The 14,335-nt window shown below is 38.1% G+C and overlaps 1 protein-coding gene across 4 annotated transcripts in view; it reads left to right on the top strand.

Annotated features, from left to right (window-relative positions):
* Positions 1-14,335, top strand: part of LOC134542110 (PDZ domain-containing protein 2-like) — a 388,063-nt gene that overhangs the window by 353,372 nt on the left and 20,356 nt on the right. The window contains exon 1 of one of the 4 annotated variants that reach the window (XM_063386061.1): positions 13,887-13,965. The exons of the other annotated variants lie outside the window; for them this stretch is intronic. Within the exon in view, the coding sequence (XP_063242131.1) occupies positions 13,923-13,965 (43 nt within the window). The 5' untranslated portion in view covers positions 13,887-13,922. Of the gene's footprint in view, positions 1-13,886; positions 13,966-14,335 lie in introns of those variants that run through there. 4 annotated transcript variants of the gene reach the window in all.

Raw genomic sequence — 14,335 nt, 5'->3', positions numbered from 1 at the left:
ATAATGCAAGTGGTTTAATTTAATTGAAGTTCATTTTAAGATTGTAGGTTAAGAGAATTATAATTTAAAATAAAGTTTTTTGTCGTAAATAGGAATTATTTTCAAGAGAAGTTTGTTTTGTTTTCGTGCGCGTAGGAGACGAGACGTACGAATTAAATCAGTCGAGGGAAGGATAAACGTTAGAAAGGAATTAAAGAGAAAACGAGAGTTTATGTAAAAGAGAGTTATAGAATTTATAGTGATGTTTTGTTTTAATTAGAAAAATGTTGAGAGTTGTTTCAGAACGACACGTCAGTGGACGTGGCAGAGTGAACACGTGACGGGGAGGTGCTGAGACCTAGCGGAGAACGGAGGAACCGCAAACGAGGGTTGGCGCACCTGATGGAATTCGGTGACGTCACGGGCTCATACGGAGACGTGGACAGGCCGTGACCTTGTTTTGATCAGCTGTACGGTAACTTAGCGATAAGAAAATAGACTATTGGTTAAATAAATTTAAATTTAAGTGTGTTTTAGGAGAAGAGGAACTTTCAGTATGTAAGTAATTTAATTTAAGAAGTGTATGATGTATAGGCTAGAAGTGTTTCGTTGTAAGTTGTTTATGTTTTTGTTAGTTAAATTCTACCTCGGTTTTAAAAATATTTTTTTGGGATTTGTAAACAGTAATAAGGAGGTACACTATAAAATCAATAAGCATTGATAAAAGTGGAAGGATAGTTTTTGTGTGTAGAGGGAATTTACTCCAAGGGAACAGAGAGACAAAATTAATGTTTTCTTTAGGGCGAGGGACCCTAAGGTGAGGTGTTGTGTCCCTGGGAAGAAAGGGAATTGTAGCGCAGACCATAGGAGATGGGCTGACTACGTGAATTAAGGGTTAGGAGAATCCTGAGAGTTGTGAGTAGTTTGGGGCAGGAGTTCCCCATGGTAGTACCGAAGTGGCTATCCTGTATGGGATAGGGTACCATTTCAATGAAGTTTGTTGGTGGGGTTAGAGCCCCCTGTGTAGTGGGCCTATAGCAGATAGGCACTACAGTGAAATTTTTGGTTATTTTGTGAGGTAAATTCCCTGGAGGTTAAGTAAGATTGGATTCAGTTAGGAAGGAGGGAAATGAGAAACATTGCTGTAGAGAGTTAGTGTACTTGCCTAATGTGAAATTGAATTTTACTAAATTAATTTAGGAGAAAGTTTTGTTCGGTAAATAAATAATAATGGAAGATAGCTAGATAATTAATTAATTTTTTTTGAGTAAGGTGTTTTAAGTAATGAAATAAAATAAGGTGAAGTAATTTGAATAATTGGGGAGGAGTTTCTTTAAGAGTTTAGATAATTGTTTTTGAATTTATTGAGATATTCAACCAGTGAAGTTTGAGTGTGAGAGATACAGTGAGATTTTAAGGAAATCGGTTGTTTATTAATTAGGACAAATGAGATTTTATGATTAAGAGTCAGTAAGCATAGTTAAAATTTACGACATGATATTTGTTGACAGTTTACAGTTATTAAGGAGAAAACAGAGTAATCTATTTATTTTTATTTTAATGGTTTGAAGATAAGATTATGAATTTTTTTTGGAAGTTTCTTTGGCATGTTGGAATAATTTTTTTTGATTTTTAGAATTTACAGAGAAAATTTAATTGATTTACATTAGTTTGGAAGTATGGAGGTTTAGTGTTCGATTAGCCCTAACTTGATGGTCGGATCCCAAAAGAATGCCGTAAAACCGATAGCCATTTGAGAGGAATGCGGTAGGCGCTTGTGTAGAGAGGGGTTGTGGGAAAACTCCTTGGGACTGATGGCAGATCAGGGGCCCTAAATAGTGTGTGATGCTGTAAAACCAGTGCAGGGAAAGCCTGGTATGCTTAAATTTTTGGGCACAGGTTATGTAAACCTGGGGTTCCATGGGATTTAGTCATGTTAGCTGCTGTGAGACATTAAGATTTCCAGGCTCCATAGTAAATTCAATGTAAATTTTTGTTTTCTTAAAATAATAAATTTGTTTTTAATTTTTTTGAGATATTTGATTTGTAACAGTGAATACAGACCCCGAGGAATAAGAGTTGTCATGCTGTGAGAGGAGAAGGTGGTAGGCCTAAAAGGGTACAGGCACCACAGAGGTTATGTGCATTGCATAATTTAAATATAAGGAAACTTGAGAATTTGAAATTTTGTTGTTGGTTTGTACACCCATAAGAAGAGTATAGGCAGAATTTTTATTGTTATGAGATGTCTAATTTAATTGAAAAGAAGAAAGTTTAAAGATGCAAGGTAACATTATTATTGTAATAATTGAAAGAGATTAAGAGGTAGAGAGAAATAGGCAGTTTTTGTTTGTAAGTACTAAAGTTTACATATAGAAATTTAGTAACTAAGAATGAATAATAAGTTAAGTCTAGTGTAAAAGTTTTTTTTAAGTTTGTTAAGTTAAGAGTCACAAGTAAATTTTTTTTTAGAGAGAATGTCTTTGATAGGAAGTATTAGAAACTTATGGGAATTTTAGGGTAACATAAATAATGTAGGTAATGAATAATAAATAGATGGTAGGTCTTAAGTTAGGATTAACATTTGAAGCAGAATTTAATTAAGAAGAAGGAAAATAAATAGGCCTAATGAAAAGAACAAAAAAGGATTTTATGGTAAAGCATTTTTTTTAAGTAATAAACAATGAATAATAATGTTGTTTCAGGGTAATGTGTACTAATAATACAATTTTTTTTTAGGACCAAAGAACAGGAATTATGTAATTTAAATTAACATGTATTTTTGAAACTGTTACAGATTCCTTAAGATGAGCTGAGCAGCAGTCCAGTTTACAAGATGACAAGAGTTCGAGAGACAAGATACAAGATCACTGAAACAAGAGCCAAGACTGAAGATTCAAGAGAAGAGAAAGCTGGCAGCCATGGACTTACAAGTGGAGATTAATAAGGTCATGTAAAGTTTTATTTTTTTTTATGGAAGACAGTAACTGGAGTTTTTTTTTGTTATAAACATTATTTACAGAACTTTTTAGGTTATAGTAATGTAATGGAACTAGTGAGTTGTGGTAGCTGTCAAAAAGAACTAATACCTTAAGTTTAATTTTTAAAGTTAATTTTCTTAATTTACAGAGGGATTAGTAGTTTTTTTTTAAAACCTTATTTAGGTTGGAATTTAAATACAATAGCTTATTATAAATGTGTACGAACAGTTCAAGTTCACAGTACTGATAGGTAGGTCAGATGATCTTATTGATTTTGATGATTTGTTGTTTTGAGTTGATTTTTAAGTGTTGTGAATTAGACAATGAAATAGTTCTGAAAACTTAAATTATTTCAAGCTAAGAAATAGTAAAGTTAATTGTAACTCAAAGGACACCAGAATTTAATTTTTTTTTGAATTAGTAATGTTTGAAAATTTTATACTTTACAAGAAAGGTTATAAACAAACAGATCGGATGGAACAAGAATGCAGTAAATCACAATTTCATTTAGAATTATTGATTAGCTTTTGAGGTTATGAAGTAAAAGTAATTATAGTTTAAAAGTTTGAATAAAAAAAAAAATGTTTTTTTTTATTTGTTTGAAATAGAAAGTTTAAAAGTTAATTAGTCATGATCTAGGTGGGTGATGGGGTGGGAATTGGCCACTCTTTTTCCCTATAACCTCCCTAACATGGCCTTCTATTACATCTAACAGAAAAAAAAAAAGAAGAAAAAGAAGACTTATTATTAGTTAGAATGTTTTTTTATGAAGATACCTGATGAACTTTTTTTTATTGTTGGGAAGAATAGTAGCAAGATTAATCAGATGTTTTACTCAGAAGAAGAAGAAGAAGAAGATAAAGCAGTTTTATGACTCGACAAGCCAGAGATTGGTGTTTCCCCTCTGCGCTTCTATTGACTACGTTGTTTACTCTCATGGGATAGCTGGTTCGGCACCATGGAGAGAGATTGGTGGGCATTGTGGTTGCCCCCAGAAGAAAAGAAGAGTAGAAGAGGTTATGGGTGGGTCATGTGAACTGACCTTCAACCCAGGTACTTCGTGGGGACTATTTGCTGTATAGAGAAGATCAAGACTCAAGAGTTAGGGAAAATCATTTGAGGTCATGTTTCCCTTCCTTAAGTTTTTCCTATCAAATTATTTGCCTGATTAGATTATGCTAAGGGTGGGATACTTTATGTTAGCAGTTGAATTAATTAATTTTATTTTTTTTGTGTGTTTACATCCTTGCCCATCGATTGCAGTTTAGTAGTTAGTTTTGTATTTGTCAGGCGTGATGGTAATGCCTGTTGATGATGTTTCAGAATTGTAATCTGTTCGTGATGAGGATGGCACAACTCCGAAGCAGATGTGGGGAGAAGTTGTGAGCTGCCCTGGAAGCCAGTCCAGTAGCTGTTGGAGTTGAGTGGTGTTTGCTGATGGCCAGCCCAGGGAGCTACTCTTCTCGACAACACTGACTTCGAGGAGTTGCACCAACCTTCACGAGATAAGAGTTTAATTAATTGAAACACTGTAAGGACACTTAATTTTTTTTGAAGAACGAAAGAAGTATGGTAATAAATGGAAACCGAAAAAAAAAAATAATAATAATTATCAAGAATTTGCACATTGTTTAACGAATACTGAGAAACTAAGAACAGTAATTTAATTTGTAAAGAGAGCTTCACTAACAGAACAATTTTTTTTAGAATTGAGAACTCGAGCCTCTGAAGGTTCCTGTGAGAACAAACCAGATAAAAGTTTTACATTTAATTTTATGAATACTTGTTGTTTTAAAATAAATCTTATGCAGAATCTAGATGTATGTTCAGACAGCAAGGAACTAAGAAAATTATTATTTTTGTGAAATGAGGAATTTATAGTTATGGTTTAATGGAAAAAGACAATTTGTAATTTTGAGGTAGCTCGATGGGGCTCGAGCTCTGTGAGGGGAGGGTTATGTCGCGGGTTGAAATTTTGCAGGGTTGTTGAAATCAAATTTAGGGACTTTACTGACGGGACTCTGGGCTGGCTGCTCTGTTCACTCGTCAGCGCAAGTGGCGTGACCATGTAATTGGGGCACGGGGCCGGCGCGGCGCGCTGCGGGCTTGCAGAATTTTGTTTGTTTGTTTGGCCGCGCGCTGGCGCAGCCACGGGCCGCAGTTACTGGGGCGCGCTGTCGTAACAAGCCGCGCGGTGTGGCCTGCACATTGGGGTAGAGGGGGGGTAGTCTTCCCAGATGTTCTAGTTAGTTGTTTAGTAAATTTGACTTCAATAACGAGCTTTTGTTATGGTAGGCGCGGCAGGGCGCGCGAATTTAAGCGCAAGTGAGTGGTGACTCGGGGCTCACTCAGGCGGAGGCTATGCGTCTCACCTGTGGTCACGAGTTGTTAGTTCGTTCGTGATGTAGGAATTCAAGCTTTCGGGCGGAAGCTATGGTCGACGCCAGAGGCCACGAGTCGTTTAATTTAAGTTAGGTCATAATGTAGTCATCTTCAAGCTTTCGGGCGGAGGCTATGGCCCTTGTCACTAGTCGTTTAGTTATAATTTTTAAAATGTAATGTTCGTTCGGATTTTAAGGGCAGGAGAGGCCCCTACGTTAGTTTTAAGTAATCGATCAAGAAAGGCTTTTCGGAAAATGTGAGTATGGACTTATCTTTGTTTTAATTTTAAGTATTAATTATGATTTGAGGTATTCGGAAGGACTAGGGAAGTGTTTAGTGAAGTTCTCTCATTCTCTCTCTTGTAAGGTCGTTCAATCGTTAATGAAGTAAAGAGATTATTGTTTTAAATTGTAATCCCGCTATTTAAATGTTCTTTAAAATGATGTTGAGTATTTGACTTTAAGAATAAAATAATTTTAATTAAGTATTATGTTATTTTGCAAAATCTCCTTAGTTCAGCTCTCACCAGACATCCTGTACGGGATGACGAACCTATGATCCTAGGTACAGTAAAGTATTTTATGAAGTTAAGACTAGTTGATGCCAAGCGAGTTGTTTCTATGTAAAGAGCTACGATTCTCGCCCCCCCCCCCCTCTGAAGGTGCACGTGACAATATATATATATATATATATATATATATATATATATCAATGTATTTATTGTTTCCCTCAAAGTAACCTTTTTTTATGTTGTTCCATTTATAATTACACTCGGAGTTAATCAGGTTTTAACAAGCGCTACCTTCTGTTCACTGTCTTGAAAACCGCGTTTCTTTGCGAAATGATTGACAAGTAATCGCCGTAACACAGATCTTACTCGTATCGTCTGTGTCGTGTAACTTGTCTTAAATCTAAGTCTTTTAAGTATCAACAGTGTCGTACTTATCCTTCTGTAACCGTTGTTCTGTCAACAGTGTTAGTAAACATTTTCATTTGGTTGTCAGTGTTTGAAATAAACATTATGTAATGCTTCAGTGAGATTTGGGAAATGGTTAGTATTGGTACTACTACTACTACTACACTTGAGAATCGTCAAATTTGAGTCGAGTCACGTGACATAGACTATAAAAGTTTTATAGATTCGCTTGTCAATTTGTTGACTACGATATGCGAGATATTCTCAGTCTCATGACTGGGCCAATAAGATGTATGGAACATCATGATTCTCCGTGAAAGAAACGATCTTTTATACAGTTGTACCAACAGTAGAAGTGAAAATATGATGTATTATTTCGAGGGCTACCTTCACGTGAAATAATTTCGTGAAACACAAATGGCTCCAAAGTTCATTCCAGCTTCACAAAATTCATCATGAACATATAACATGCCCTACAACTGTTCCACATGACATCAAATGTTATAAACAGTAGGTAAATATTTTAACGTCGTGTTGACTAAAATAATAGCTTAGATATCCCAAAGTTATAGATACCTATTTCACATAAAATGTACGTGCCAACTTTTTTTTTTTTCCAAACACCAGCTCCTTGACTACTTTTTTTTCGCCGATCCTAGCCAATCAGTATAGAAACGTAGCAGAGATTTACACATTGTCTTGAAGTTAACGTGCAGTCTGTTGTTGCGCAAAATCTACTTTGTCTATACATAACCCATCTCAACGATTTGTCAGAGTACCTTTAATCTATGTGTGTTTTCATATATACATACTTGGATTAAAGGTACTCTGACAAATCTAAACCTTCAGAAGATTTGCGAGATTTTCATTGGCCCATTTGTAAACCAAAGTATACTTAATAGTCCTAAATTTCACTTTTTTATATGGAATCGAGTAACCTTACCAATTTTAGAAACACAACCTGCGTGCTCGTGGCAACTGAAGTGCTTCCACCTCTACCTTTCCAGACCACAACTTGCTAAAATTAAGTTTTCTTAATAAAAATACAAAATTTTTGGGGGGGGGGGGGGCAAAGTGGGTAAACACTAGCCCCGTCTCTCTCTGTGTGGCGAGCACTTTTAGTTGGAAACTCCGTATGCTCCTTTTCATCTCCCCCTCTATTTATTTTAAAGAACGTTTGAAAAGACTAACCTGTCACAACCAAACTTTCTGTGTCACTCTCCCCCCTCCCTTTTCCTTTTTTCTCCCTATTATCGTCGTTACTCCGTTCCACCTCTTCTTATCTTTTTATCGTTAACCCCGCAAGCTTGTGTACTAAAATGTACGTTTCCAGTTTTCCCACTTTCTTGAGGTTTTTTGGCTGTGCTGAATAATTTAGTTGTTTTTTTCAGAGACAATGTGTTGTCATTTATTATTTCGCGGTTATCTTAAAATTTATTGTTAACTCATTTATTAAGTTTTCAATTTACGCTTATTTTATTATTAATTTCCTTTGCTTGAATATTTTTGTTGTTGTGTGCATATAACCGGCAGCCAGGTCGCTCAAGGAAAAACTGTCTTACGTAGTAAATTCTGATTTATTTGTTATATTAATGTTTTTTATCCGGATGACGAGATGTAACTAAAGCTCCCGAGAACCCGTTTCCCCACTTCACAGTCGACGAAGTGGAACGCCGCTGAGATCTAACAGCAGCGGAAATCCAGCCGGACCTCGGGTCGCCGTGTCTCAGATAACCCGGCCGAGCCGACAAGAGTTGGTCGTTACGCGGCGTGATGCGCAAGTCTTGTTCTGCACGTGCGCCGCTTCCTGTGTGTCACGGTGCCTCCCCTTCGCCCCCGGAGAGGGCTCGCCCCTACCCCATCGCTCCCCTCCTTTTGATCACGACGCATGCGCAAGACGTCGCGTCAGTGGATACTCGAGTTTCAAGCTTCGGGCTTTCCCGCTGGTCGCTATGCATCTTCAGACGAATCAAGCACGTGATGGTCCGTCGATAAACAAACCAGGTACGTTAATGCTAGTCCAAAAATCAATTCGTCTCGAAATTGATTCATTTTTTTCCTCCTGTTGGTTGCAGAGTTTACTCATAATTAGGAAATCTCGTTTATTAGAAGAAATTTCCTCACAAAAAAAAGTGTGACCTCAATTATTTTTTTTCTCCAGTGGTGTTTGGTGACACGCGGTGTTTGTTCAGCATTCTCTTTTATGTGCTTTAATCAAGGGGCCCGTCTAGTCGGGGTGTATGTGTGTTAGGCGGGATGATAAGCGCGATGCTCGCTGGTGCTTCTAGCGCGGTGTCGCCTCTAAGCGCAAGGCTGTGAAATGGCGCACAGTCTTCTCGTCGTGCTTAGGATAACTGTGAAATCTGAGCGACGACCATAACATGATATTGCGGAGAAACGAAGATAAAGGTGTAATGCAAGTCCCTTAAGTGCTTTCAATAATCTGCACTGGTTTTTTTACGCCTAAAAAACACGTATTTTAGCCAGTTTTACTCTTTTAGAAATACAGTTTGAAAACTTAATTCGAAATCAAAAGTACTTTTCGGCCCCTCAGAGAATTCTTAAATGCTTTTCCTAAACAGACCCTACTCGGATATCTTGAGTAGTTATCAAATCGCGTTTTTCCTGGATCTCTGCGCACCGTATGTGTGCCCGGGCATTCGTTACCATTAACATCGGCAGTTGTTTAGTTTAATTTTTAGTTCAGTGTTTTCTTTGAAATTCTTTCATTGCCGTGAACATCACTTAACAATCAGTGGCCCTGATTTTGGACATCTATTTCAAACCGAGTGTTGTGAGTGTTGCGCACATGCCAGGCGTCGAAGTATTTCGTTCTAAATTATATACTGGTTTGTCTCGAAATCGGTGGCGTAAAGGTTGGTACAACAAGGTGACATTTTCCGTTACCTTCATATGACATGTTAATAATCAGCCTTTAAAAACGACGTTATACCTCGCTGTTTCGTATTTTGCGGGGATGTAATGTTTGAGGGATTAAATTTTTGATTTTTCATTTCTTTTTTAAAGAAAAACAAATAAAAATTTTAAAATCACTTTGTAGCTCTCAGTATATACCATTCTTCCTTTTCCTAGATTTTGCTGATGTAATAAAGTTTCAAACATTAGCCCTTTGTTGTGTTAACTGACGAACGTTAGTACACACAATTAGCTAGAAGCCTTTGTGAAAATAATTCTTCTCCCTTAATATTATAGCGTTATGTAAAAATTACCTACATTTTATGTAATTTGTATTCCAGAGGATTAAAACTTTAACAATAAATTAAAAAGTCCATTACTTCAAAGGCTGAACTAGAGCAACAGTAATACAAATATAACAGCATGGCATGGCATATCTTTTGATGAATATTTGGCTGGTCGTTTATTGGCTGTTTATTCTTGGACAATGACTGGCGAATTGCGATCCGCCGCACTGCTGTCTTGTTGGCGTGGGCGGCTGGAGCTTGCGATTGCGATGAACATGATGGTTTCGCTTCTGGATGCTTAGCTATTCTGGCTTGAGTTCCACGAGCGGCCTCGAATAAATACTACCTATTGTAGCCGTTACCATGGTGCGATTTCAGGAAAAATTTTATATATATATATTTTCATTTCATGGTACATATCCAAAACCATCTTCAACTCAAAGATTTATATATATATATATATATATATATATATATATATATATATATATATCACAATTTTGTGGACACGATAACTGTCGCAGTTTTTCACTAATCACTTCCAAACTGATACATAAATTCTAGTAGTGAAAATCTCGGTTTAGTTCGTTAATGGGGAAAATCCGACAAAAAGGGTAGAAATGGGGAAGGTATTTTGAAAAACAGAAAAATCGCTGCAACTCCCATAATATGGAAAATATCACATATATTTTAACGTTTGATAATTCATAGCTCATAGGAGTAATACCAAAATATTTTTTCTGAATAAGTTTTTTGATACGACCAACCATAACTGCAAGGGGTTGAAAAAAAAAGGGTTGGAGGACAACAAAAGTCATAACTCCCTTCGTAGACACAATATCAAATACGTTCAAATTGTTTGTATATAATAAATTTTATCTAAAACTTTTGTCTGAAACAATTTTTGATGAGACGAACCATTGTTACAGGTGTTGAAAAAAAATAAAGGAATAGAATTTTTAAAAAATTCATAATCTCTGTACCATCTACATTATTAAATCAGACGTCATGTCGGCAAGACAAAACTTTTGTAACAGGACAAAATATTTGACAGCACAGTGCATGTGTGTGTTTATATATATATATATATATATATATATATATATATATAGTTACGATCTGGGAAGCAGGGCCGCGACGCTTGCCAGGCACCTGAGCGGCCTACCAGCGGTAGTCTGGCCTGGGGGCCCCACACGGTGCCACTGACGTCATTCGCGCATACCGTTGGAGGATTAGGGCGGCCGGGCCTAGCCTCCTCCCCGGCCCCGCTTACTCCTTCCTCGGCGCTGTTATCTATCCCTTAATGGCCTGGGAATTCTGCGGGCTTACAGAGGCCGCCGCGTGGAGTGGCGTGAATAATACGCCGATATTCTGGATGCTTCGAGCGCAGGGTAGGCCCGGGATGAAGCGACACGTCACAACCACTCCAGTCGGTTCCAGAAAGACTGCCAAGGTTATGAAAGCGGCGACGCGCTGGCCTCCGCGGGAGTTCCGAGAGTTCCAACAGGCGAGTGGAGTGGAGTGCGAGTTCGGTGAGGAGGACTATAGACACTCCCTCCCCACCCACCCTCCTTTGTGAGCGGCGCGACGCGGAGCGACGTGACCGTGCGAGAGCGACCGAGTGGCGCGAGGCTGTGTGTGGACAGGTGCGTGGTAAAGGGCGAACCACTGTTGAGCCCAGCTCCAGTGAGGAGTGTGAACTGTGGACTGGACTGATATTTAACGATTTGTGAACAGATATTAAGAGTGTCGATTTAATTAGTACTGTAAATATTAGTAGTAAATAAAACTGTATAAAATTAATTGGGCTATCCTTACGAACCCGCTTTCCCCACTCGTAACAATATTATATATATGGCTGGCCAACCTCAGCGCTAACAGCCTTGTTACATTATGTATGCATGTGTGTGTGTGTATATATATATATATAAACACATAACTTACATGTAATGTAAAATAACAAAACCATGGGACTCCGGGATAATTATGTATTAAAAGTTATTATAACAATTGGTCGAAAATATAAACCAGTAGTAATATTTATTTTATTACTTTTAGTGGTTAAAATACAATAATAGTAATTTATAAATAAATAAATAAATAAAATGTGTCACTGACGGGATTAAAACCCAGGAACTTTGAAATTCCGTACATTGCAACTAACCACTTTTTTTTTTTTTACAGTTTGTCATTTAAACTAAACAAATATGCCTATTACATGTTGAAAAAAATACATGGTTTTCATAAGTATTAAAAATTCGAAACGATTGTTAACAATCCAAATGCAACAAAACAAATATGTTTTGCAGGCAAAAAAAATGAATATAAAGCTAAATTAAAATGATAATATCTCGTCTGAGTTACTTAATAAAAATTTATATATATACATATATATACTTGAACAAACACAATAAACTTTTTTTTTTTAGTTTTTTTGTAGTAAGCCAGATTTAACATAGTATTTTAAAAAATTAAGAAACTTCCAAACCATGTTCGGGGTGTGTCCCGCAGGACTCGCACGAAGTCGTGTAGTCACCGGCCATGTAACGTCACCACGCCGCCGCACTTCTCTTCACGAACGGAAACACGTAGAAGTCGCAGTGCGTCAAGCGGGCTCTGCACGCACGAGTCTGGCTCGCGAGTCCAGCTCGTGATCTTTGGCTCGTGAGCCATGTTTGTACGTGCTGACGTCACGTGGCCGTCGTTAACTAGTCTTCTCACACACGTGTGCCACACTAGTGGCATACTGCTACCGCATGCGTAGTCACTTACTCCACGCAAACCACTGAGATAAACAGACAAGATATCAAACTGCGAAGAATTACTTTTGAGTTACCTACAACGTAATTTTCAAACTGTATATTTTTTCCCCTTGTGTATTAAAGTAGTTTCAATGTATTCCAGAATGGTTTTGCTATCACAAAATATTTATTTGGCACACCGATAACGCTTGGTATGTCCCCCCCCCCCCCCCCCCGATGATTATGAAATGTATTAGATACTAGTTAATGCCCCACACGCTGTCGACCTGTGGTTATTGCAGAAACGCGCATGCGCATTAGACCCGTTCTACAATAACACGGAAACGGAGACGGATCACGTAAACTCACGGAACGGAGTTTCTACAGTGGCACACATGCAGCTCCGGACCCGCACGGATTAGCTCTTCTGATTTCATTACTCTGTACGACCAGTATTCAGCCGCGGGGTTAGCCATATTTGTTTACGTTACAAATTCGTTAAAAATAGTTTAAGGTACAAGGATATCTAGTGTTCTATCACCACCTACTGGTGTCTACGTTTGCATACTTTTGCAACTCGTAATTCGCAACTATAAACTCTGAACTCTATCATAAACCCATGCGAAAGTATGAGAAAGTAAGTAAACGTTTGCAAAAGTGTGGGGAAGTATACGAAATAATGCGCTGCTGATGCCATCTGTAACCGGATTTAAAGATGTTTCAATTAATTTTCTTTTAACCCCGCGCCATTGAGTAATATTATTTACATTACATACGTTAACTCCGTTACCCTGTGATTACTCTACCGGCTGTAAAAAAAAGTTTAACTTAAAAACAAATGCGAGTCTTTCATTGCTCGTTGCCGAGCGAGTTCGTGAGATTTCATTTTGTAAATACACTTATAATACGAAACTCGGACACGTAATTTAACTTGTAATTCTTTAAAATAATGCCGAGCATGATAATATCAATGCGAATTTTGTTTTTAACTACATTTCTGGACGCAAATCACAAGTAGTTTCCGTACCTGCCGCTAGAATCCGCTGCCAAAGCTGAGCGAAATTCTAAACTGTATAATGAAACTGCTCCGATAAAAGCGAGAGAGACTTGGGGAAAAAAAAAACTAAACTAAACCCCGGCTTTGTGCCTGATTTTCGACAAGGAATTTTATTAAAATACTTCCCGTCTTGTTAAAAAAATCACTAAACAGTTGATACTACAAAGTTTCTCTTTGGCTTTGCGAACATTGGTCGTCCGCCACAGATGGCAGCACCGTGGTTACACATTTACGTTCCATGCGACTGAAACGTTCGAATTCACGAAAAGTTACACATCAGAAACCTCGAAAACCCATCTTGTGCCTGGGTCCCGGGGATTGTAATTATCTCTCTCTCTCATTCCCCCCACCCCCTCTCGCGACAATCTTCGATCACTCTCGAAGGCCCTGCTCATCATTATTTACTTTCCTCCCGTACCTCCGGCGCGTGGTCTGAGTGTCGGTTAAAGGAGGAGGGGAGTGGGGTGGGGTGGCGGGGCGTGTGCTGTGTGCGTCGCGCGCCTCGCGATTGAGTCATCCTGGCCCGCGAGTGGACACGGCGCGCGCACGCCCCGCCCCGCGCTTCGCCTCAGTGTCGCCTGCCAGTGCCTGGCGGTGTGGCGCGCCTCTCGCGCTGCCCGACGACCCTGCTGGCGAGCTCGCCCTCTGGTAACTTGTAGCGGCATGCGTCATTTCACGCCAAAACATCTCGAGACTACAGCTGACGGTTAAAACACTGTAGTATCGTCTTGTGATTCGTGATTGGGTTGAGTGGTAATTATTCCTTATTGCGTATCCAATTGAATTTTTTTTAAAAGTGTTATAAATGAAGTTATTAGTGTTTGTGATGCAAAGCTGTAGAATTATCAAAATATATTTGATTTTGAAAATAATATACGACATTTGGTTCCCGGGAGCGATCTTTGTAACATATACAATTGTATTTAAAAGTTAAAAAAAAAAAAAGCAGTTGAGTGTGTTTATGATTTTAAACTGTCCAATTACCGAAATATATTTTTAACTTTGATGATATGCGTTATAAAGCTATGATATGAACTGGATACGCGATAAGGAATATTTTCCCCGGGAGAAATTGT

The sequence above is a fragment of the Bacillus rossius genome (assembly GCF_032445375.1).
Source record: "Bacillus rossius redtenbacheri isolate Brsri chromosome 4 unlocalized genomic scaffold, Brsri_v3 Brsri_v3_scf4_2, whole genome shotgun sequence".
In the NCBI taxonomy this organism is placed as follows: Eukaryota; Metazoa; Arthropoda; class Insecta; order Phasmatodea; family Bacillidae; genus Bacillus; species Bacillus rossius.
The sequence above is the reverse complement of the archived record's forward strand: the minus strand, read 5'-3'. Positions and strand labels throughout refer to the sequence as shown.